Raw genomic sequence first — 25,568 nt, forward strand, 5'->3', positions numbered from 1 at the left:
TGTCTGTAACATATTTTGGTCAAAATACCACAAGGATAATTTAAAACAGGAACTTTTAACCCTGTCTAAAACAGATTGACCTGTTTTGAGTGCCAATAGTTACTCCCGCCGTTTACCCGCGCTTCATTGAATTTCTTCACTTTGACATTCAGAGCACTGGGCAGAAATCACATCGCGTCAACACCCACCGTGGGCCTTCGCGGTGCTTTGTTTTAATTAAACAGTCGGATTCCCCTGGTCCGCACCAGTTCTAAGTCAGCTGCTAGGCGCCAGCCGAGGCGCACCGCCGGAGGGCCCCCCCGCGCGAACACAGGGTTCCCCCAGCGGGCGCCGTAGCTGAGGTGATCCGCGAGAAGGGCCCGACACGCGTCCAGAGTCGCTGTCGCCGACCGCCGTACCCGGTCCCCTCCAACGGCCCGCCTTCCGCACCGGCGACGGACACCGCCCCGCGGTCCAAGAGAAAGAAAGCACCCAGCACCACTGACGCCGTGAGGCACAGCGGAATAGGACCCCCCCCCCAAAAAAAATGTCGAGGCGTGCCGCACGCCGAGTCTCCGGCGGCGTGGAGAGGAGGGCGACTGCTCCCCCAGCCGCGGCACCTGCCCAGCGGTTTAACCACAAATACCAATGATATCGGTGAAAGTCAAGTTTATTACCGATGTGCTGATGTCGGTAAACGAGGCATTTATCTGCCGCTACCGATGTTCGGCCGATACTTCGGTGCAGCACTAGATATTAGATCATTTCCCACGGCACACCTGACGATCTCTCACGGCACACTAGTGTGCACACTGGTTGAAAATCACTGGTCTAGGCGGTCTGTCTAGACTGTCTGTCTGTCTAGACGGTCTGACTATCTGTCTGGACTGTCTGTCTAGACTGTGTGTCTAGACTGTCTTTCTAGTCTGTATGTCTAGACAGTCTGCCTCTCTAGACGGTCTGATAGTCTGACGGTTGGTCTGTCTAGACTGTCTGGACAGTCTGGACTGTCTGTTTGGACTGTCTCTCTAGACAAACTGTCTGGACTGTCTGTTTAGACTGTCTGGGCTGTCTGTCTGGACTGTCTGTCTAGACTGCCTGTATAGACAGTCTTTCTGTCTAGACGGTTTGAGTGTGTGTCTGTCTAGACAGTCTGGACTGTCTGTCTGGACTGTCTGTCTAGTAGAGACTGTCTGAAGTTTCCCTGTGTTCCCGTCCTGATGGACTAAAAACTTGGGTCATTTATATTTATTTCATCATTTTATCTTAAATACAAACAAATGACAAAAAACAAATACATCACTCTCCTATTAATCCTGATTCGCTTAATTAGATGATGATATGTATTCCTTCATGTCTTTCCCAACACATCTGATATTTAGTTTTTGTCTTTTAATCCTGATATTAATTCACGTGACCAACAATTAACTCATCACAATCATATAAAGACAGTTTGAATTTCTCATGTCAAGTGAATATAGAACCAACTGATGTCTGTAAAAAATCAATATGATCAAAGACGTTTTCAGACCCATCCACAGTTCTGCATTGTTTACGAAAAATCATTAGGTACATACGCCAGCAACAAATTCTCTCTGAAGGTTGAAACCAGAGATAATTCACAAAGAAGATTTCAGATTCTTTTTGATTCTTATTTACTGACGTCCTTCATTCAGTTTGTGTGTCTGCAGCTGAACCCAGTCTAGTGACCAGCGTCTGCAGAGTGGACTGATTCCGCCTTGACTGAAACTGCATCCCAGCAGACAGGGAGCGAGCCATGTGGCGGGTGGTCTGCTGCATGTGTTTAATCGTTCGGATGGCTTTGTCAAGAAAGATGTTCAGAGAGACGACCTGGGAGATCTGCCCATCGACAGAGCTGGAGCGTCTCGTCCTCCTTCTCGCCTCCTTGTGACCTCTGACCCCTAAGGGTGTGCCTGAGCTGTCGCCAGGAGACACGTGGACGGGCTGTGAGGACAAGCTGAAAGAGAGATGGGCAACAGAAGACTAAATTAGTGACACTCTGGGTGAGAAACAAGATTAACTAAACAATATGTTGGATTTTCATAGAAATCTCTTCCACGTGTTTACATGTGCAACCTAAACTAATACTACCTATGAGTGTGCGTTACTTACAGAAGTGGCGAGCTTCCCAGCATGCACTGGGGCGGAGCAGGAGCTGCGTGGTATGCTCTCCTCACCGCTCTGTCCGGGGACTCGGCTGATTGGCAGCTTGTGCCTGGGGCAGAGTCTCTGTCACAGTCTGTGAGTGACAGCAGGTCAGAGGCTCCGTTAACACTTTAGATTATTGATGGGCTGAGCTCAGCGAACAACAAATACACATTTTGCCAAGTCACAAATTGATGACATCATTAACCATACAGAGTGGGAGAGTCAGAGTACACACAGACAAACACACACACATACGCACACACAAACACACACGTCTCAACATTAACGTCTGATTCTCTCATGTGATGGAACTGTTCACATTAGACAAACCTGTCTTAGTGTCTCTGTTCAGCTGAAGACATCCACAGAGAGGACATTGAAGAGAGCAGGAGGTGGAGGAGGTTGGGGTCGACTTGCTGCTGCCACCAGCTGGACCTGACGGGACAAGGAGAAAACGACAAGAGGAAGAAACTGATCAAACCGGATTTATAGACAAGGACTTTACACTGGTTTATAATGAACGACCAAATAAAACAGGATTTTCTTTGCAGTGAAGCGACGGTTGTTCTTACTCGGGTGTGGTTCATTGCTCTGGACATGCACGGTCTCCTCCAGTCTGGGGACCTGGGCCTCCTCCAGTCTGGGGACCTGGGCCTCCTCCAGTCTGGGGACCTGGGCCTCCAGAGTCCTTGGTGCAGCTCTGGGAGAACTGCCATGGTGACGCTGTGCAGTGGTGGAGGACTGGTTACTCTGTCCGTCTTCAGACACAGTGCGAGCTGCGGAGACGAGGAGGACAGCACGTTAAATACACAGAGAAAAAGAGACACTTGTGTATAGAGTTACGAGCGTCACTCTCTGTGTGATGGACAGAATTTACACTCACTGCTGTCACGCTCCAGTCGGGCTCCTCTGTCGGCCCTGGTTCTCTCTGTCTGACTGACCCAGCGCTGTGGGGAGCAGGAGGAGTCGCGCCTCCTCTGTCTGCCTCTGCTCGTCGGTTCGGGGCTGAGGGCCCAGGAGGCCCCTCTGGACTCTGCAGCTGTGTGTCGGTGTATCGGTGAGGAGGGAGGAGACGATGCTGAGACGGTCTGAGGTATCCTTGTGTTCCCGTCCTGATGGACTAAATAGCTATGACAACAAAAAGGAATATTCAAACATAAAACGACAGAAAACACAAAAATAATCACAGATGAGGTTAATGTATGGGGCAGTAGTTGTGTGTGTATGTGGAGACCTCCTCACCTCTGTGACGCCCCCTGGTGGAGAGGACTGGGGCAATATGTGGGAGTCGGACGGCAGCGCTCTGATCCAATAAACCCGCTGTCTGTCTCTGGAGATATGATACCATCCTGCTGAACACAGAAAGAAGATTAAACCACATGTATCTATACAGACACTAGAACAAGTAAAACCATCTGAGGCATAGACTGCATTTATTACAACATTAAGGTAACATCTTGTCTGACCTGGAAAATGTTTGATATAAACTGACCTGAGAAAGTGTTCTGCTGCTCCCAGGTTGGAGATTGGAGTTCCTCCTCTCCGATGCAGGAGTCTTTCCAAGGCTGCTCAAGCTGCTACTGTGAAACCTCTCTCTCTCTGCTTCCCTGAGGTCATAATCAAATGTTCTGGGAAGTTCCTGGAAGCTTCCATAGCTGAACAGGTAAAGGAAAAAAAGTATGAATATCTCCAAACATTGACTACCACAATCCCTCCATAGAAAATATTCTGATGAAGAGAATATAAAACATGAATACATCACTCACTGATAAGTCAGGTCATCAGGTTTGAGATGCTGACATTTCAGGGTTTCTTCATCGTCCGTCTCCTCATCGTCACTCTCTTCACTGGCTGGATTCACCTCCAGCTCTGAGGCACTTCCTGGACCCACCAGCAGAGGCATATGTGGGCTCTGGAAGGAATTGAAGCATCAGAGGTGAAATTATGTGACATCACAGCAGGTTGACAGCTTCTATTTGTCTTTCTCAAGACAAGTGACTAGGAATCAGAGTCCTTTGACTCAGTCATGCAGAAGAGTGTAATATATTTTAGTTGGATTTAACCATAGGATTTAACCTGCACATTTAGGCAACTTAGAAAACCAGATTTTTGCTTCAACTCAATTTATTACATGTTGTCCTATTCCATGTATTTTTACAAACATTCTATAGGCTTATTTAGAAACAAAGATGATTATTGACCTGCACTTACCTGTGGGACACTCCACCTCCCATCTTCAGAGGGAGCAGATGGAGGGGTGGGTTGAGGAGGAGGAGAGGGAGGAGCCTCACAGGTGGGCTGGTCCTGTCTCATCTGCACCGCCTGGTCCTTCAGCTCATCAATACGCATTCCACACTGGAAGATCAGCCCCCCCAGCACTCTGACACACACCAGCACAAACATGTAAACACATACAATGAAAATAATAAACATATGTATTTATATCTTGGACATAAATCTTACCGTTCTTGGTCAAAGTAGCCGGCCACTTCTCCTCTCTGATGCAGGAGTTTGTGCTCCTCCCTCGCAAACAGGAACCCCCTTTCTAAAGAGTCCAGCCCCTCATTGAGCTCTGAGAGGCCCTGAAGGAAGAGAATTAGTTCATTAGTTTGGATATAAAGGGATCAATCTAAAGGATGACATATTGAAACTGATTGTATGTTTTACCTCGATCTGTTCAGAAGGTTTGAGCTGTTTTCTCTTCAGGAGATCTTCATAAATCTGCAGCTGGATGAAAAACACAGAACCTTTAATATATAATTACTTTACTTCATCATCGCATCATCCAGAAAGATCTGTTATTCTTTTTTTGTTATTCTTCTTGACAGTTTTAATGGCTTGAGTACCTGCTTGAGGAACTTGTCAATCTGGATGTCGAGGATCTTGGCCAGCTGCTCTCCCACGTAGGGGCCTGTTCATTTGACAGTTAAAGAAGAGTTATACGATGCAAGTTTCACTGAACGACACAACGTTAGCAGCTGAATGATGGATGGAAGCCAGGTTGTTTGCAGGTTGAGGATCATTTTTAGTGACAGTATTAAATGGTAGAGCAATGAATCAGAGGAGCAGTGTGTCAGCAGAGAAGTGGAGGCTGAGGACAGAGAACATACTTGGAGGAGCGCGGTGTCCGTCTGGATGAAGAGAACCTGAGTTGATCTCTGTTCTCTGAGCCCGAGGAAAGTCCAAGGCCATGACCTTTGAGGAGTCGTTTCTCAGTCGTGACTGCATCTACCAGGAGAAATTAGAAATATAATTATTTGTGCGTTCTATCTTCCCCCCGAGCGGAAACACGGCAAGAACCGCGACCCGAATTGATTCAGTGCAACGAACATATGTAGCAGAGAAGGAAAACGCCTGCATCTAGTCCCTAAAGCTTGACTCAACGAAAGATAATCCAGTTATGGCATCGATCTGCTGCTTTCTTCAAATCCCTGATTGTGACCCTGACTGCACCGTGCTGAACTGCGATAAATGAAATGGCCTCAACTACCTGTGCTTTCAGTTGCAGAACATCGATGGTGTTGTTCGCATCAGCGTGCTGAAGCAGCAGTCTGTTGTGGTCCTCCTGCAGCAAGAGGGAAAGGATGGATATAAGAGGAGAAGAATAGGGGAAGAGAACAGAGTTGGTTAAAAAGAGGTTCGATCATGGTTTAGGGTTCTGTTAGGTTGAATCCATGAGTGTGATGAAGTGTTGCAGAAACAAAAGTCTGTGGACGCCCTGTCCTTTCTGTTGTTTCTCATGTTTTGGGTCCGTTAATACTACAATATAAAACTTTATTTCAGACAATGTAAAGTACATTTAGTGAGGCCTATCCATCCTGGAATAAGGAGTAATTCATATATTATTGTGTGGCCTCGAGATCAATGATCTTCAGACAATATTCTTCTTCCCACTCTCAATCAATCTCTGTAGAATAAATAACAATGGAAGAGAAGAATAGGGCCTAAAACTGGAACCTGGTTACAGTAGTTACGTGGTCAGTTGATATTCCCTCTTCATCATGTCTATGAAACCACATCATTGTCAGTACCTGTAGCTGCTCGACCAGTGTGATGGCCTCCTGCCGGCATCTGAAGTCCTGAGGCACAGTGGAGCTGGGGGCAGATGGATCAGAGGATCCGTTGGAGGTGCTCAGTAGTACTTCCCTCACAAGGTCAGCAGGAGACATGTACGTTGTGTCGAAGGACGGGGATTCCCTCCTGAAGGAGCGTCTGCTCACAGGGGGCTTGTAATCGCCTTTGGGGAGAAGGACCCTGGGCTTTACCTTCGAGAAGTCCGGCGTGGGGTAAGTCAGAGGCACAATTCTGTAAATAAAACAGTGTGGACGGTTAGTGCTTTTTATGGAAAAACTATGACTGAAGTTGAAGGGGGGGGAATGCTCTTCACCTGGACTCATTGACCTCAGCTGTCCTCAGCTCGCTATCTGGACTGGGTCTGGATATTAGAGATTCCGCTCCTACGGTGCTGAGGGTGGAAATCTCAGAATGTGAAGACGTGTCTGACTTTACTGATCCGTTCAAAGGTCCGTCATCGACCCGAGTCACTTGTTCAGGAAAGACAGACCCTGATTGAGGCCACTTCACCTCCTGCTCTTCAGACTTCTGAGGAAGAGGACTGGACCTGGGGCTTATCGGGCTGCTGTAAGACTGTGAAGGACTTTCTGTGAAATCCATCTCGGGGAAAGTTTCATCTTCAATCTCTGAAACCCCAGACAATTCCTCAGCAGTGAAGTAGTTGTCCATTACTAGTGAGGAGGAGAAATATGTACAATACTAACTAGCTGTTAGCTAGCTAGCCTCTTTGCTGGCTAGCTTACCATGGCTAGGTCTACAAAATAAAGCTTGAAATAGAACAGTATATACTTAATCGACTGATTATTATGCATTTGAAAACATTTATCCAGTGTGTTAGGATGGCTGGTCGCAAACATTTTCGACTTACGTTTGATATGTTTATAAAGGCGCTGTATGAACGGTCAAGCTGGAGTTGTGGGTTTGTCTTTGAATCCAGTTCTCCTAAATTAACAAGGTTCCTTTGATGACATTCAGGATGAGTCTATGCCGCTGATAGGAGTCTTTAATGCCCTCAATGACAAAATCCTCAGGTTCTGTCTCAGCCAGGTCCTGAATACAGAGACCTGCAGGTCATATCAGTCGTACAGAGATTAAGCAAGACTTCAGTTGTTCTCTTACTTTAGCCTTCAAGCTGGCATATTTATTTGAGGGCATTTATAACAAACAAAAGACAGCATCGCACAAACAATGTGTTAATTTTCTTTTTACTATTGCTAATTAGAGATTTTAAAAAGATTCCTTGCAAATCAATTAAAAAAATAATTTGAGAAATAACTGTACAAAAGTAAAAAAAAGAATTAGACACTAACAAACACAGAAGTTACTGAAAATATGTGGTATGTTTAACCCACATATAAATATTTTAACAGTAGAAATAATCGTATGTCTCTTTATATTCTTGTCAGTGCAGTGCTGGAATGTGAAGTTACAGTAGAATCTGGCACATGTGTATTTACAAGCATAAGATTTAACTGATGCACAGAATTTAGTTATTAACTGTATAATTTCTAATCTTTAGTCTAGACGTGAACACATTTTCAGTCTAAATTTTTGTGACTTTAGATTTTTATTCACTATGCTTAAACGATTAAACGGATAGTTCACCCAAACATGAAAATTCACTCATAATCTACTCACCACTATGCCGATGGAGAGGTGGAAAGAAAAAAACACAACACGACTACATACTGCTCGTGTGGCTCAACACAACTATTAAACAATTTTGTTACTACTGACTAGACATAAATGGTCACATGATCATTAAATATAAAATCACATGACCAACAAATGAGTATTATCTCAAAAGACAGTTTGACTTTTTCATGTCAGGTGAATAAAGAGCAAACTGATGTCTTTAAAAATCAATATGATCAAATACATTTTCAGACCGATCTACAGTTCTGCATCATTTACGAAAATTATTACGAACATACGACAGCACCTTTTCTGAAATCAATATGACTGGTACATAAATTCATGATTGAGATTTAAATGTTGGCATAAATAACATTTAAAAACAAAGAAGCTTCAACAAATTCTCTGTAAAGGTTGAAACCAAAGAGAATCCACAAAGAAGAGGAAGATTTCAGATTCTTTTTGAGTCTTTTTCAATGAGGTCCTTCATTCAGCTCGTGTCTCGTGAGTTATCGTTGCTCAGTCTCTGAGGTGAGTTCGGCTAGCGTCTGGAGAACTGAGTCAGCCGTTCCTGAAACTGCAGCCCAGTAGCCAGAGAGCAAGCCATGTGTCTGGAGGTCTGCTTCATGTGTTGAGCAGCTCTGATGGCTCTGTCCAGCGAGACGTCCAAGGAGATCTGCCCATCGACAGACCTGGAGCGTCTCATCCTCGACTCCTTGTGACCTCTGACCCCTGAGGATGTGCCAGGGTTTTTGCTCGGAGACACATGGACGGGCTGTGAGTACAGACTGAAAGAGACATGGGCGACAGAAAAACTAAATTAGTGACAGTCTGGGTGAGAAACAAAATTAACTAAACAATATGTGTTATGTTTTCATAGAAATCTTTTAGAAGTGCAGCATAAACAATTTTCTTACTTTTCCAACTAACAGGAAATTAAAGATTATTTACACTGATGGATGTCAAACTGCCACAGTCACGTACAGGTTTCACAGAGAGTGAGAAAAGTAGAAATAAAACGGCTGTGAAATCTAAACAGGTCGGGTCCAAGTGAAGGTTTGTACGGTAATACCTGCATTTATTTCTATACTACCTGTGAGTGTGCGTTACTTACAGAAGTGGCGGGCCAACCAGCATGCATTGCGGCGGGGCAGGAGGAACTGCGTGGTATTCTCTCCTCGCCGTTCTGTCCGGGGACTCGGCTGATTGGCAGCTTGTGCGTGGGGCGGATTGTCTGTGACAGTCTGAGGGTCACAGCAGGTCAGAGGCTCTGTTAACACTTTAGATAATTAAACTCATTTCTTTTACTGCAAACTGAAATTATTTATGTGCCGAGCTCGAATAAATTTTGGTCCTGATGCTGGTCAACAAATTCACATTTTGCCAAGTCACAGATTAGTGATATCACAAGACGTCTCAACATGAGAACTCATTGTCTCATAATGTGTCCGAACTGAATCACATAAGACAAACCTGTCTTAGTGTCTCTGTTAGGCTGAAGACATCCACAGAGAGGACAGTGATGAGAGCAGGAGGAGGGGGTGGGGGTCGACTCGCTGCTGCCACCAGCTGGACCTGACGGGACAAGGAGAAGACGACAAGAGGAAGAAACTGATAAATGAGGACTTTACACTGGATTAAAATGAATAACAAAATAAAAAAAGTTTTTTTTTAATATCTTAGTAAGAACGTTACAAAAGGATAAAACAAGAACGAGGTTTCTTACGAGCAGATCGTGCTCGGAGACGTGACGAACATTTGACACAAAGAACAGGAAGTGGATGATTTCCGAGGTCAGGTTCTTCTGCTGTGTTTGACGTTTGAATAGACTCGGCTGGAAGCTGCCCTGCAAAACACACACACAAACATGGATTACAAAATATACAAACTTATTTGTGTTTTGTGGAAGAAGTGGATGAATGTAAATGTCTGCAGTGCAGCGACGGTTTTTCTTACTCAAATGTGTTTCATTGCTCTGGACACTATTAGTGTGTGAGCAGCAGCTGCCTGGTGCTGCAGAGGATGTTTGAGTGCGTCTGGATATCCGAGGCCGAGGCTGCGAAGTAAAGGGCTCCGGATCTGAACCTGCAACTAAAATCAAAAATATCACACGTATTAGTTTTGTTGCTTCACTGATGGACACACAGTACACGTGCTGATAGCATTTCAAGTTATGCTGGAGTGTAAACTTGCAGATGTCACGTTGCGATGTTCGTCTGTCCACACAGGGTGATCTCTCTCTGGCCGTTGGTCTCAGTTTACACTCCTCCACCTCTTCAGCCTTTTGTCTTTCTCTTCTTCCCTTCCTGACGTTACTCGGACATCTCTCATCAGGCCTGAGCAAAGAGCAGGAATCAAATTAAGGTTAAGGTTAAGAGACGAGCCTGCGTTGGCCTGGCCGGTGTCTATGTACAATGAGAGACTGTGGCTGCACATGGAAGATAAAAACCAACCTGCTGCGAGGTGTGGATGTGTAGAGTTGAGTGTGATTCTCTAGAGCTGATGGAGCTGCTCTCACAGGGCTCAGAGTTGTCTTATTCCACAGGCGATGCATTATCTCCTCCAGTCTGATGACCTGGGCCTCCAGAGTCCGAAGTGCATTGCTAAAAAATACACACAAAGATATTTAGAAAGCTCCTAACCTAAACCTAATTCTAACCCTCACTCTAAAACCAAGTCTTAACCCCCAAACAGTCCATCGGGGGGGGGGGGGGGGACGACGACAAAGTGGGGACAGGCGAAAATGTCCTCACATTCCCAAAATGTCCTCACTCCGTAGGTTGTAGACTGGTCCTCACAAAGACAGCTGTACAAGAACATACACACACACACTTACCGATCCGCCACGACTCTGGGTCCCAGAGCTCTGAGAGAATTGCCATGGTGACGTGGTGTTGTGGGGGAGGAGCTTGGTTGGAAGCTGAGGGATTCTGCGAACTGGTCACTCTGTCCGTCCTCAGACACAGTGCGAGCTGCAGAGACGAAGAGGACAGCACGTTGAATACACAGAGACAAATACACACTAATAAACAAATGGAAGTAACTAAAATAGCACTAAATGAGCTCACACCTCCGTAAAGGCCCGACCGTCCCATTTAATTGATGCAAACTACAGAACTTACACACACTCTGAATAGAAAGTAGGTTATAACAGTGCAACAGGCCTTATTATTGACTTAACAGCACCACTCTCTGTGTGATGGACAGGACTTACACTCACTGCTGTCACGCTCCAGTCGGGCTCCTCTGTCGGCCCTGGTTCTTTCTGTCTGACTGACCCAGCGCTGTGGGGAGCAGGAGGAGTCGCGCCTCCTCTGTCTGCCTCTGCTCGTCGGTTCGGGGCTGAGGGCCCAGGAGGCCCCTCTGGACTCTGCCCCTGTGTGTCGGTTTATCGGTGAGGAGGGAGGAGGCGATGCTGAGACGGTCTGAGGTTTCCTTGTGTTCCCGTCCTGAGGGACTAAATAGCTATGACAAGAAGATAGAATATTCAAACATATAAAGAAAGAAAAGATACAAAATCAGGCATGAGGTTATTGTATGGGGCAGTAGATGTGTGTGTATGTGGAGACCTCCTCACCTCTGAGACACCCCCTGGTGGTGAGGACTGGGGCCAGCTGGGGGAGTCAGATGGCAGGTTTCTGATCCAATAAACCCGCTGTCCGTCTCTGGAGAGATGACACCATCCGGCTGAACGCAGAAAGAAGAATAAACCACATTTATCTATAAAGACACTTTTAGATATATTGAACAACAGAATAACATAAAATAAATAAAAAATGTATTTTATACGTGATTCTGTAACATCAGAATCAACCACAGAATGAGTTAACACATATTATGTTGTGGAGTTCTAAATTTGAGCTTTATGACCTCCCGAGGGTGAAACAATCTGAGGTGTGGACTGCATTTATTACAACATTAAGGTAACATCTTGCCTAACCTGGAAATGTTTGATATAAACTGACCTGGGAAAGTGTTCTGCTGCTCCCAGGTTGGAGTTTGGAGTTCCTCCTCTCCGATGCAGGAGTCTCTCCAAGGCTGCTCAAGCTGCTACTGTGAACCCTCTCTCTCTCCGCCCTCCTGTGGCCACCGGGCGGATAAACGGGGGGCGAGGTGGGCGGACTCGCGGCTGCATGTGAAGATGGACTGGACCTGCTGCTCCGCTGATTTCTGATGCCAACAGGAGATCCCTCAGAGTGTGGTTTTGATTTCCTGTCAACACAGATAAACAGAAAATCTGATTCAGTAACGTGTAGGTATGAATTTGTGTGTTAACAGTTAACGTCTGGTCCTATATTCTAAAATGACGCCCTCACGCTGTCCTCTACAAGATCGAATATGCCACTGATGAACTGTGTCTCTGATGACTAACCTCTGTTCATCCATGTCTCCAATCCTTTGTCTGTCTGTCTCATCGACTCCGGGCCGCTCGTGGCTTCCTAAAGCCCCAGAGAAGAAAGCTGCTTCCCTGAGGTTATATTCAAATGTTCTGGGAAGTTCCTTGAAGCTTCCATAGCTGAACAGGAAAAGGAAAAAAAGTATGAATATCTCCAAACATTGACAACAACAATCCCTCCATAGAAAAGATTCTGATGGTTTGATGGTGATGAAGAGAATTAAAAATATAAAAACATCATCACTCACTGATCAGTTAGTTCAGCAAAGTCTTGATGAGCACGTCTGCGTTTTCCAGTCAGAGGTTTGAGATACTGACATTTCAGAGTTTCTTCTTCGTCCGTCTCCTCATCATCGCCTTCTCCACTGGCTGGGCTCACCTCCAGCTCTGCTGCACTTCCTGGACCCACCAGCAGAGGCATATGTGGGCTCTGGAAGGAATTGCAGCATCAGAGGTGAAATGAAGTGACATAACTGCAGGTTGACAGCTTCTATTTGTCTTTCTCAAGACAAGTGACTATAGCAATCAGAGTCCTGTGACTCAGTCATGCAGAAGAGTGAGTTTAGCATGAGGCAACATAGTTTGTTATTGATATTTTCTTTTATGGATCCACAAGACAAGAGCAGATTCAAAAAGCAAGATTCACCACTGCACACAATGGAATAACGGGCGGGGGGGGGGGGGGGGGTACCTGTGGGAGACTCCATCTCCCATCTTCAGAGGGAACAGATGGAGGGGTAGGGTAAGGAGGTGGAGAGGGAGGAGCCTCACAGGTGGGCTGGTCCTGTCTCATCTGCTCCGCCTGCTCCTTCAGCTCATCCATACGCATTCCACACTGGAAGATCAGCCCCCCCAGCTCTCTGACACAAACCAGCACAAACATGTAAATACATATGATAAAAACAAAAGACATATGTAATTATATCTTGGACATATCTTGAAATCTTACCGTTCTTGGTCAAAGTGGCCGACGTCTTCTCCTCTCTGCTGCAGGAGTTTGTGCTCCTCCCTCGCAAACAGGAACCCCCTTTCTAAAGAGTCCAGCCCCTCGTTAAGCTGTGCGAGGCCCTGAAGGACAGAATCAGTTGATTAGCTGGATATAAAGTGATCAATCTAAAGGATGACAGATTAAAACTGATTGTATGTTTTACCTCGATCTGTTCAGAAGGTTTGAGCTGTTTTCTCTTCAGGAGATCTTCATAAATCTGCAGCTGGATGAAAAACACAGAACCTTTAATATATAATTACTTTACTTCATCATCACATCATCCAGAAAGATCTGCAAATCGTTATTTCTAATCCCTCTTGACAGCTTTAATGGCTTGAGTACCTGCTGGAGGAACTTGTCAGACTGAGTGTGGAGAATCTCGGCTAGCTGCTCTCCCACGTAGGGGCCTGTTCATTTGACAGGTAGAGAAGAGTTATACGATGCAAGTTTCACTGAACGACACAACCTTAGCAGCTGAATGATGGATGGAAGCCAGGTTGTTTGCAGGTTGAGGATCATTTTCAGTGACAGTATTAAATTATAGAGCAATGAATCAGAGGAGCAGTGTGTCAGCAGAGCAAAGAACATACTTGGAGGAGTGCAGTGTCCGTCTGGATGAAGAGAACCTGAGTTGATCTCTGCTCTCTGAGCCCTAGGAAAGTCCAAGGTCATGACCTTTGATGAGTTGCTGCTCAGTCCCGACTGCACAGAGTGGCCGGGCTGTGGAGGCTCAGAGTACAGGTCCACCTGGTGAAAACGTGAAACATATCATGACCTACATCAACTATAATTATTAGTCCACCTGCTTAAAGCTGAATTTAAAATCTTACATACAAACTACTGTCACATGTCAATACTTTAATTTATGGATCAGTGCTAGGTCTCATTTCTTGTCATAGAAAGGTTAAGTGTTCATACTGATGACTAAATGCGGGTAGAACTGTCAAACTAACTTTTCTCTTAACATCCTAGCAGAGAGTAAGTTATACTACTTGAGAAAACTAGTTAAAAACTACTATTTTCTGATTCCTACATATGAAACAGAGAAAGCAAATGTCTGCATCTAGCCCCTAAAGCTCGAAGCAACTAAAGATAAACCAGTAATGGCACCGATATGCTGATTTCTTCATTTCCCTGATCGTGACCCTGACTGCACGACACTGAACTGTGATAAATGAAAGGGCCTGATCTCTACATCAACTACCTTTGCCTTCAGACGCAGACGATCAATGGTGTTGTTCGCCTCAGCGTGTTTAGTCAGCAGTCTGTTGTGGTCCTCCTACAGCACGAGGGAAGGGGCGGAAATAAGAGGAGAAGAAGAGGGGAAGAGAACAGAGTTGGTTAAAGAGACAGACAGAGAGGATCGATCATGGTTTAAAGTTCTGTTCGGTCGAATCCGAATGAGTCTGAGGAAGTGTTGCAGAAACAAACGTTTGTGGACATTTAATACATTTCTTTTAGGGAACTTGTTTGTTAGTATCATTGGTATTTATGAAAGACTTATTATCAGATGCAGGATTTGTTACTGTGTTGTCATAGCTGCCTTACATCTTGACCTAGTCCCTGGACAATGGGAGAGAGGATTAGTGGGACACTTAATGTTTGACGTCAATAAATGTGCCTCTGTGAGTACATATATGAAATGTCTAAAAGCTGTGGGCCTGTGTGATCATGTTAAGAAGAAGAAGGCCTGGTCAGTACCATGGTCAGTACCTGTAGCTGCTCGACCAGTGTGATGGCCTCCTGTCGGCATCTGAAGTCCTGAGGCACAGTGGAGCTGGGGGCAGATGGGTCAACGGATCCGTCAGTGGTGTTCAGTAGCACTTCCCTCACAATGTCAGCTGTCGACATGTACATTATGTGGGAGGACAGGGATTCCCTCATGGAGGAGGGTCTGCTCGCAGGGGGATGGTAATCACCTATAGGGAGACGAACCCTGGGCTTTACCTTCGAGAAGTCTGGAGTGGGGTAAGTCAGAGGCAGGTTTCTGTAGATAAAACCAAACTGACGGTTAGAAGCTTTTTATGGAAAAAACTGTGAATGAGGTTGAAGGAAGGGAAATGCTCTTCACCTGGACTCATTGACCTCAGCTGTCCTCAGCTCCCTGTCTGGACTGGGTCTGGATTTTAGAGACTCTAATCCGCTGAGGGTCCAAATCACAGGATGTGAAGCTTCAGGACACGAATCTGACTTAACTGATCCATTCAAAGGTCTGTCATAGACCCGAGTGACTTGTTCAGGAAAGACCGACTCTGAGTGAGGCCTCTTCACCTCCTGCTCTTCAGACTTCTGAGGACGAGGACTGGACCTGGGGCTTATGGGGCTGCTGTGCGACTCTGAAGGAGTTTCTATGAAGCCCATCTCTGGGAAAGTTTCATCTTCAATCCCTGAAGCAGCAGCCATTTCCTCAGCAGTGAAGTGGTAATCCATTACTGGCGAGGGGGATAAATATGTGCAATGCTAACTAGCTGTTAGCTAGCTAGCCTTTTTCTGGCTAGCTAACCATGGCTAGATGAGTCTTCTTCGAGTTTCTGTCTCAGGCAGGCAGGAGAAGCCTCCACACATTTTCTTGTTCATCTGACTCTGAATCGATGTCCACTCTCAGGGTCATGACTACAGAGGTTTACATACTGCAGCTCATGTCAGTAGCTGGCGTCAGTACTGAGGTCAGTACTCGTCTGTGATATTGAGGAAGAGGAGGTCGCTTTGGTTCAATTTGACGCAGTTTCTGAAACAAACAGAAGTTAAGTCAGTTATTTAGTATGAGAAGCCGATTGCCTGTCAGAAGGAGGTCTCCACAGGAAATTATGAACTTTTTTCTGGCACAATGGATAAAAATTACTAATACTAATAGTTAACCACACATTGATTGATGGTGAATCATAAGATTGGTTTAAGTTGTAAAATAAATTATTACTTGTTTCCTACAGATTTGTGTGAGTTCATCTATTCATCCTGCTCTTGGACCTCCACGTGTTTCTGGTGGCATGTGTTATCTATTTTGTCTATACTGTGTCCTGAACTCAGGTCTTCACTGTGGACGGGCCTGTCCACTGTGTCCTGAACTCAGGTCTTCACTGTGGACGGGCCTGTCGGTCATGTGACTGAAGTCAGATTAGAGCGTTAGATTCACATTGTTCCATCAAGTTCCCTCTGGAGCTGAGACGCTCACCATGCCAACGCCACAACACCGACTCTGGCTGCTCTTTCAGAGTCGGCAATAAAACATGTCCCATTGTCCAGTGGGACAGACGTAGGGTCAATACTACAGATCTGAATGAGGAATCAACGGCCAGTTTGAGCTTTTCACAGACATACAGGCATTTAGTTTGGATATGAATGAACCAATGTTGTAGCATAAACAAGGCAGAAAAAGATGTGCAGTTATGTTAACATTTAACATAAAAAGGTTTATTTAATTCAAGCTCTATATGTTTGCTGGTATTTGTGTTTTATTCTTGTTTATCGTTTTTTAATGATAAAAGTCATAAGGATTTGATGATATCTTAGGAAACATTGCAAAACCAGGAAGACAATTAAACAACAACATCAGGAACAAGTCAAAAACCTAAACAGAGAAACATCTCGTCAACCTAATGAAAGGGATTCAGATATAATAATAACAACAGAAAGCACTGAGAGACTCATTATAAGAAGTAGTCGCCATGTGTCTTTCATCAACATCCCAGATTAGCACAAGCAGATTATTAGTCTGGAGCTTCTCAGTGTGTGTCTCCACGCACACACACACACTTCATCAGGGGTTGTGTTTTGCTCACATATTCAGAAGCACTCGTATGCATCCACAGACACTTGCTTTGATTCTGTTAGAAACAAACACAGGGAGGGGGGGGGGGGGGGGGGCTCGGTGTCGTGCTCCTTCTACATCCTATTCATACACAAATGTGAGTAAGTGGTCGCACGCTTGATCAACAACATGACCCACAATGCATGTGGAGTAGAGGAGCAGGAGGAGCAGGAAAACAGGAAAACAGGGAAACAGGGAAACAGCCGCCATCAGAATAGAAATACTGAAAGATCAATATTCATATAGTTGGTCTTTTTCTTTCTGTATAACACGAGGGATGAGGAGTAGAAGACAAATCAAAGGCTGAATTCAAAACAACTGCTGATAAGAATAAACTGAAGAAAGCAACTCACCTGTTGCTCGGCTCACGCTCCCTGTTCATTACTGGGGGGGGGGGGGGACTAAAGGTTTATCTGGGCTGCCAGATGGGAGTTATTAAGCTGCTGTAAAGCCCTTAGAGGGGGCTCGGGCGATTGTAAACAGACAATGATCATTACACATCCAGGACATGAAGCAGTCGCCCTGCTCCTCCTCTCAGACACACAGACAGACACACACACACAGCAGGGATCTAACCAGCTGACTGTCAGGTGAGCTCAGGCTGCGTCCAGGACGGACAGGTGGACAAACAGGAGGAGACAAGAGAGGAAAGAGACAGCAGGAGAGACAAGGAAAGGGGGAGATTCTCTGCCAGGCTCCTAAAGTCATTCTCAAGTTAACCAGAGCTGTCACCGAAGGAGTCAGACGTGGAGCTGCAGCCGCTCTCGAATGCAGCCAGAGCGACTGTGAGCTGTTAACACGACCCAGTGACCAGGACGGGACAGATAATCTGGTTAGGAGGAGCAGACAAGAGGAGCTGAGGACACAGGGAACATGGTGCAAAGGAGGCTGACGAGGAACTTCAATCCAAAGACATCACATCCGAGTTCGGTTTCATTTTGTGGCACAACCGTAAAACACCAAAACAACACCAAGGCAATCATGTCAGAGCTGAATCACTCAGTTTGTCTTTCAGTGATGTCTTGAAGAAGGAGACTCTATTCTTGATCTGTAGGATATTAATCAGTAACCAGGCAGCAAAAACCTCTAGAGGGAAGAGTTCAGGTCATATGATTAGTTCTGTGACCTATAGATAACACTAGCTGACCAGTACTGACTTGACATGTCACATAAAACAAAAGGTTTCTGACCCATTGTTCCAGTTTGCATGAAAAACAAGAGACTTATCATTTACTCTTAGTCAGAATAGTCGTGTATATGAACCTCACACACACACACACACGTTTGTGCGGAGGGTCACAGTGAAATCTACAACTATGTGCAGCCAGTATTACTTTTCTGCACAGACCTAATGAAAACATGTTCTTACTGAGAGCCACCACTCTTCACCAGAGCTGCAGGTGTGTACATGTATTGCTTTGTTCCTGGGTGATGTGTTTCTTTGTTTGTTTTTGTTGTCGTAATAAGAGAAAGACTTGCTCAACAACATGCACGCAACTTTAAAACCAAGTCCAACCAGTCAGACAGGTGGGCCGATCACCACAGAGAGATACTACACGTTGGCCAATTCACTTTCACTTCACTTGAAACATCTGACTGTAAAGTGTCTGTAACCAAAACGCAAAGTTTTCTAACTTCACTCTGAGCCACAGACTGTTTGTTAAAAAACAAACAATGACAACGTGACAGTAAATTGTGGTAGAGGACTCTTGAATGACTAATAATGAAGAAGCTGCAAAACACCATTTAAATCAAAGTAACACAATCCTGTGGAGAAACTTTGAATCAACAACACTAAACAGCAAACTCACGTCGAGCTGCAGATGTTCGGATGCATCGAGGCTTTCAGGAGAAAGTGCAGATCTCAGACCCGTCGCAGCAGCAGCAGGATTGTGTTGCCTTGAAAACCACAAAACTACACAAGTGAATGGACGCGGCTCTGTGTCTCCATGGACACCACACACACCCCCAACAAACCCACAATTCACTGAGAAGCTTTCCCTCAAGTCTACACGTTCACAAAACAACAACAACAACAACAACCACAATCCAGCAGCTCACACGCTAATTAACCGTCGCTACTCACGTTAGTGCCACTTTCAATTAATAATAATAATAACAAAGTTCCTTATCGTTAGCAGCGCTTTACTTTACGGCTCCTGCAGCGAAACACACGCAGAGGAAACCACGTGAAGTGAAGTGGTGTCTTCTACCTCGTCCTCCAATTGTCAGACGAGCTAATTTATCACTTAAAAGCTGAAGTTTCTGTTGTTAACGAGGTTAATTAGCAGTTCGGAGGCGAGAGGCACTGATTTAATAGTGACTCTGGGTAAAAGGGGATTATTCAGCCCTGAGTTTGGTCTCGAAGGCATTTATCTCCGATAAAACCCCAGAATGGTTCGTGTCTGTCCCCAGCACGTGTTCTAAATTAGTAAATACACATTTTATAACCTCACTTAAAACACAACTGTTTGATTTGTTGCTGTTGGTGTAACCTGACAGTCAACACTCAGGGATAAAACTACACCTTTTAGAATCATAGACTGAGCTGTGATTGGTGACGAGGGGGGCTCAGAGGCGGGACTTATAACGCTGAGGGTGTAGTTTAAAGGAGTTGACACTAGATAGAGCCATTTCACAACCTTTCCACATCATTCCAGTATAAGTGTGGAAATATTTATGTAAAATGAGTGGTTTGGATTATACGAACAATTGTTGGTTAAAATATGCAAAGGTTAAAATATTTTTCCTGTTTAAATAACGGCTTTTATCAGTATTTATATCGTTTTTATTAGTGTTTATTATTTAAACCTTCACCCTCTGGTCTTTAAAAGTCTCTTCCACACTTTAATACTTTTTATGATAAGTGCTTGGGTAGAGAATGTAAACAGAGAGGAGACTCTTCCTCTTCTTCGACCAGAGTCACCCTGACTTTAAGGTTTATCAATCCTAATAGATTAATTCTCTCTAATACAGTAACACAGAGAACAACAGAGTTCAAAGTATCTGAAGGTCATTGAGCTGCAGAACTTAATCTCCAGCAAACATTAGTCTCATGATGAAACATTGCAATAACTCAGAGTGGTAGATATATTCAAATTACATCCAATCTCACGGCATCTACATACATGTAGAGTGGGAACATGTGTCGAGCATCTCCCAGGATGTTTTTGTGCATCATGTGAACACAGTGTAACAGACACGTTCCGATCACACGTTTGTGTCCACCAGAGGAAAAGGACAATTTCATCTTGGTTCAGCAACAACAACAAATGTCAAACTCCAGTCGAGTGGTTGTTGGTATTCACCGAGCGTAGAGCTAGAGCTTCATGTGGTCACTGGCACCGAGTGGAGCTGGCGTAAGCAGATCTGTCAGGGGAGGCATGTGTTCCCTGCTTCCAGGAGAATAACAAGACAGAGCCAGATTATTGAACCTGTTAAATCTCATAAACCTGACATATGAGAAAGGGAAAATTAGCCCCCGCATAATCATCTCTCGCATCGTGGAAGAGCTGCAATCGATCAATATTTGAATTTCCTATTAATCTACTGGGGTTTGTGCACCCAGTACCATTTCCTATTATAAAGTGGAAAATCAATATTTCACTTTTTTATCCAACCAGTTATCAAAAATTGCAAATATTTAAAACTGAGGAAAGGCAGAGAAAGTGTTTACATTTGAGAGGCTGAGAGCAGAAGGTGCACGAGTCACGTTTCTCACCCCAGTGATAAAATCAATATTAACTTGATAACATCTGTTGTATTTATTGCTAATTTGATAAATGTCCAAAAAATCTAACAGCAATTAACACCGAGTAAATCTGAAGCTGAAAAATGAATCAATTAAGACTCGGAAAAAAAGAACAAGAGACAAGTTTTATAAATGAAAGGAAACAGAACGATGCAGAAAAATGACAAAAGAAACATAAAGGCATCAATTGGCTGCTAAAAGAATCTCTGTCCTTCTGCAAAGGGTTTTCATCATCACGTTCTCCCACAGCAAACTGGGAAAAGCATTTCTTCATGTCTGTGGGTTTGTGCACGAGTGTTTAGGTTCAAACTAGCTTCTCCAAAAACTTCTGCTTTTTAAAAATCATTGCACAAGGTGGATTTCTCTTCTCTGGATCAAAGCAAACCAGGATTTTATCCAGAATCCCCCCCCCCCCCCCCTTCAAAATAAAAGCAGACCACTTGCCTTGTTTTTGTGCAGGTATCTTTATTGAAAAATTAAACACACTTTCTGTATAAACAGCATGTCATTGTACAACACTCATTTAAAATGTGGAGGGAAGCAGGCAGACGGCCGGAGGAGCTGGAGGACGGAGGCGGATGAAATGAAGTGGAGGGGCTGACGGAGCAGGAGGCACAGTCAGTGAAACAAACAAACATTATGAACGGGGTCAACAGGGGCTGATGGCTGCTGCGGCTCTGACCTTTACTGGGAAGCAGTGGTTCTGAGGTGGGGGGGGGACTCGCAGGTGAAGTCAATGTCTGAGCCGTCGTGTCTCGTGTTGGAGCCGAGGCCGCCACCTCTCCGTGTTGGCGTCTGATTAATGAGATTGCTTCCCTCCATCATCCCCCCCCCCCGCCTGCGTGGCCCTTTAACACCGGGGCAAAGAGAGGAGGGGCCCCCGAGCCACCGTCTGACTCTTAACGATTCTCAATCAGTAAACTTGGGTTAATGTCACAATGGCTGTCGTTTTCCTGAAGAACTTCACAGTCATCGACTTCTCACTCGTTCTCTGAGACGTGTTCGCATTTATCTGCATTTCACCTGAGCAGGGAACCAGCAACATGGGTCGGGGGGGGGGGGGGGGGGGGGGGGGGGGTTCAGTGTCTTGCTTAAGGGAACTTTGGCATTGATGGACACGAGGAGCAATAGCAGGGATTGAATCAGTGATTCTCAGGTCAATGGGAAGAGAAAGAACATTTCATCTTATCTTTTACTTTCTGTAGCTGCGTTGTTTTTATTGACTGGAAATTTACTCTAACTCATCAGAATTGTCACTTTTTCTTTAAGCAGTTTTTTTTCATCTCTGCCAAGGACATAATATTTTCATCCCTTTCCATTTGTGCGTAAGAAAGATCACACAAAAACCTTTGTGTGGTTCAGGAAAGAACCAAATACATGTATCGGGGGGGCAGATCCAGGAATTAGTTTTAAATGTCTTTAACACTGCGAGATAGATATTCTAATTAAAAGGATTTTATTAGAAGAAAAATTATAATCAGGCATGATAAGGGAACTAATATTTATGAGTGTGTGGAATTTCCAAATAAAAACTGAATCCTGTGAATTTAAATGTGCTTTCATGAGTTGTGCATTCTGACTCTCTACTTCAAATAATAATCTCATCGGTGACCAAATGTTTCTATCAGGCTTTTATTCTTTAATTAACCAGTGTCCAACTCTGTCTCTCTCTCTCACACACACACACACACACACACACACACACACACACAGACACACACACACACACACACACAGTTGCATCATGGATTCTAAGTCTGCTCGCCTGTTGTTGCTCTGAGCATTTTGTTTGTTCCAGTGCTGAATATGCAAAGACCTTTTTTTCTAATCATGTTAATGGGCGTTTTCAGAGACCATGGAAATCAACAAACTATTTGCATTTATGAATAAGAGCTTTTATATAAACAGGCCGAGCCAGTTGACTTGTCAATGGAGCCACCGACACCAGAAGGTTTTATAAACCCTGCAGCAGGATTAATGGTTAAAGTCTTAATTTGAATATGATTTGCAGACGCAGGTTTATGATTTGTTTACTCTGGTGAAACCTCATGTGTCTGAGACTCTGGTGGTTTCCTGATATTCTGCTTCAGTCTCTCTCCTCGTTCCTTTTGTCTTTGAACGTTTATGAATGATTCATCAGGCTCTGGAACACACAAAGCTTTTCATTCAAAACGTGGAAGCTTTCGATCAAGGCTCGGTTCTGAAGATGCAGGCGCTCGATTTAAAGTGCTCGGTGCATTAGGAGGAATCCAAACTTTGCAGCAACTAGTCACCTTATTATGGGAGAAACACTCGAAAAATCCGTCTGCCTCTCCATTTCAAAGCCAGGGTGTGCATGCACCTTGGCATCATAATGGTTTTATAATGATGATTAGCCTGTAGTGAGTGAGAAGCCTTCACTGTTTCACTTCTTGCACGAGCAGACCATCTGTGTTGTGCACGAGTCTCAGACGTCTCATCAACGCCGACTCCAGCAGCTGCTTCTCAGAAAAGAACCCCGGATGAAACCCGCTGTGCACGACCTGTCCAGCTCCAGAAGACACACAAACAATGAGCTGCTAAAAACAGTAGAACACGTAGGAGCTAATGAGACAAATGTCTTTCTTACAAGCTGGTGGAGACCAAAACTGAGCTAAAAGGAGGATGAATTCACCACTGGGACAGAAAAACGAGTGAAAAGCATCCAGAGGAAAGTAAGAATTGTTTACATGCACCGTTTAGAGGCCAAAATCCATTCATACAGACTGAATAATCATGTTATGAAATGACTTCAAATGAATTTAAATAAGTCTATCTGCAGATCGTGGTCTGGCCTCTCGATGACCTTTAAAGAACCTGCAGCCCTCACTTTGTTTCTCTACGGTTCCAAGACGTCACATTTTGAAGGAGCACAGCAGATAAACTGTCAAAACAGAAAGCACGAGCGAACTTCTCTCCGTCGTCAGCAGAACAGCCGAGGAGTGTGACGGCAGTTTGTCACAGAGCTGCCCTGTTGGCATTCTCCACAGAGCTCAGACTGCCAGACGACCGCCCCCCCCCCACCCCTCTCTCTCATTCTGCAGCTCCCTTCATGACATCTGCATTTGTTTCACTTTCCGTCTCCTGCTTAAGAAAACACTCTTCACACACTCTGAACACACACACACCTGATTAATTGCTCCACACAGCTCCACCTGCAGCCTGACGTGAGTTTGTGAGATTGACACATGGACGATGATTTCGCCGTGCACGCTCTCCACGCCGTGCACGCTCTCCCCCACGCTCCCCTGCTTCCTGAGAGGAAGCAAATCATCTCCACTACAACAGTCACTTCCCGTTTGGATTCTCGACTCACTCTCTCCTCCTCTGTCTTCCTCTCTCTCTCACTCTACCTGATTGCTTATCTCCTAATTGCTTTTCTATAAATGGAAAAAATATGTGCACACACACACACACACACACGTGTTCCATGAGTGAGCATGTGTGGAGGAGTGTCTCTAAAATCTTTGGCGGTGTCGTCCTCTAAACGTCTCATTACTCGCTCCTCGGGAGTAATTGCTGCGCAGAGCATTGGCTTCAGCGAGCCCCCCCCCCCCCCCCCCCCCCCCCCAGGGCGGGAATAATTAAAACTATGAAATTACAAAATAAAATCATCAATTGCTATTCAGCAGGTGGAGCAGCAGGTCCGTTTATGCCCCTGTGAGGAAACCTCCCACAGAAAGTGACCGAATGTGAGAAATGTCTCCAGAGAGAATTTATCTGAACACGACAGGATTGTGTTTGAGTGCGAATCAGGGAACATGACAGGTTCTCATTAAAGTTTGAATCCCACTACACTGTGCCACTACAGGCACAGTGAATTCAATTTTCATGAAAATCAAACCCAGCTTTTTGTTGTCTTTGTTGTTGGTGATCGCAGGTCAGTGTATTAATCCTCTTGATTTGATTTGAACTGGGACACGGTCTAAGAAGGAATCCATGACAGTGTGTGTGTATCTGGACGAAGGGGAAATTCAGGATAAGGCTTTTTTTTGTTGACATTTTCACCAATTTTCTCAGGGAATAATTAATGAATAGATCTTTATTTAAAAAAAAAAAAAACGTAGGCATATTCAGGGAAGTGGGTCAAATATCTAATCTGCATCTAGCGGCTGAACTGTAAACACTCTCGCTAACTCTCCCAACTTTAAATCAGAGCTGCATTAAGTTACTCGAATGTTTTCTGCCGCTGCTTCACGTTGACAAAACCAGGTGTTGATTGTTGAATTCATTTAACTCCGCGAGCTGCAGGTCACAGGGTCAACTCCCCTTTTTAAACTCCTCTGATGCTGTGACGCAGAAAGCTGAGCTGGTTTGGAGTCGCTGGAGAAGTGGAAACAGAAAACGATGCATCTTCGTATGAATGAAGTTATAAATATAAATATGAGCGTGTTGCCGTCAGCCTGACATGTTCCCAATGTGTCTGTGAAGGCCTGAATTATCATCTCTGAAATATATTACTATATGTTGATGCAACAGAGGTTACAGATTTATAATTCATATAGGAGTATCTTTATGTGTACATTATGTATATATATATATATATATATATATACGCATCTGTATCTACATTTGTTCATTTATACATATACAAACCCAAGCTTGCAATGAGCGTGAAACAGTCTTGTCTGTGCAGCCGTCTCCTGGAGAGAAGCAGGAAAACAGAATGAAACCGAGGGAACGAGGGCGAGTGCTACGAGACGTTCCAGAGGGTTTCAAATGGAAGAAGGTCCAACGAGATTCAACACAA

General features: G+C 44.6%; 2 protein-coding genes across 4 annotated transcripts; both read right to left on the reverse strand.

Annotated features, from left to right (window-relative positions):
• Positions 1–1,647: 1,647 nt before the first annotated feature.
• Positions 1,648–6,891, reverse strand: LOC128424473 (microtubule organization protein AKNA). Its single transcript, XM_053410668.1, has 16 exons — positions 6,536–6,891; positions 6,180–6,453; positions 5,639–5,713; positions 5,259–5,376; positions 4,995–5,059; positions 4,816–4,875; positions 4,612–4,730; positions 4,360–4,528; positions 3,915–4,060; positions 3,641–3,803; positions 3,391–3,497; positions 3,032–3,276; positions 2,721–2,924; positions 2,479–2,583; positions 2,113–2,239; positions 1,648–1,957 (listed from the first exon to the last, which is right to left on the reverse strand). Exons 1-16 carry the CDS (start codon positions 6,889–6,891, stop codon positions 1,648–1,650), a joined length of 2,643 nt encoding a protein of 880 aa, XP_053266643.1.
• Positions 6,892–7,349: 458 nt separating this feature from the next.
• Positions 7,350–19,372, reverse strand: akna (AT-hook transcription factor). 3 transcript variants are annotated; one of them, XM_053411136.1, is made up of 23 exons: positions 19,136–19,372; positions 18,861–18,948; positions 15,313–15,969; positions 14,955–15,228; positions 14,446–14,520; positions 13,832–13,988; positions 13,584–13,648; positions 13,405–13,464; positions 13,203–13,321; positions 12,945–13,113; positions 12,502–12,683; positions 12,230–12,373; positions 11,823–12,069; positions 11,435–11,544; positions 11,072–11,322; positions 10,694–10,829; positions 10,311–10,460; positions 10,051–10,193; positions 9,814–9,948; positions 9,584–9,703; positions 9,331–9,432; positions 8,972–9,101; positions 7,350–8,645 (listed from the first exon to the last, which is right to left on the reverse strand). In XM_053411136.1, exons 3-23 carry the CDS (start codon positions 15,669–15,671, stop codon positions 8,399–8,401), a joined length of 3,375 nt encoding a protein of 1,124 aa, XP_053267111.1. In that variant the 5' UTR covers positions 15,672–15,969; positions 18,861–18,948; positions 19,136–19,372; the 3' UTR covers positions 7,350–8,398. The 3 variants fall into 3 exon arrangements, with proteins under 3 accessions (XP_053267111.1, XP_053267112.1, XP_053267110.1); XM_053411137.1 differs by lacking the exon at positions 19,136–19,372 and having other exon boundaries at positions 9,814–9,942; positions 18,861–19,128; XM_053411135.1 differs by lacking the exon at positions 19,136–19,372 and having other exon boundaries at positions 18,861–19,128.
• Positions 19,373–25,568: the final 6,196 nt, after the last annotated feature.

This window comes from Pleuronectes platessa, chromosome 19 (assembly GCF_947347685.1).
Source record: "Pleuronectes platessa chromosome 19, fPlePla1.1, whole genome shotgun sequence".
NCBI lineage: Eukaryota > Metazoa > Chordata > Actinopteri > Pleuronectiformes > Pleuronectidae > Pleuronectes > Pleuronectes platessa.

Coding starts and splice junctions, on each gene's coding strand:
- LOC128424473 (XM_053410668.1), bottom strand. CDS start 6,891: ATGGACAACTACTTCACTGCTGAGGAATTGTCTGGGGTTTCAGAGATT. Junction 4,876..4,994: donor TTGACAAGTTCCTCAAGCAG/GTACTCAAGCCA, acceptor TTTTTCATCCAG/CTGCAGATTTATGAAGATCT. Junction 3,277..3,390: donor CACCAGGGGGCGTCACAGAG/GTGAGGAGGTCT, acceptor TTGTTGTCATAG/CTATTTAGTCCATCAGGACG.
- akna (XM_053411136.1), bottom strand. CDS start 15,671: ATGGATTACCACTTCACTGCTGAGGAAATGGCTGCTGCTTCAGGGATT. Junction 11,323..11,434: donor CACCAGGGGGTGTCTCAGAG/GTGAGGAGGTCT, acceptor TTCTTGTCATAG/CTATTTAGTCCCTCAGGACG. Junction 10,830..11,071: donor GGAGCGTGACAGCAGTGAGT/GTAAGTCCTGTC, acceptor TCGTCTCTGCAG/CTCGCACTGTGTCTGAGGAC.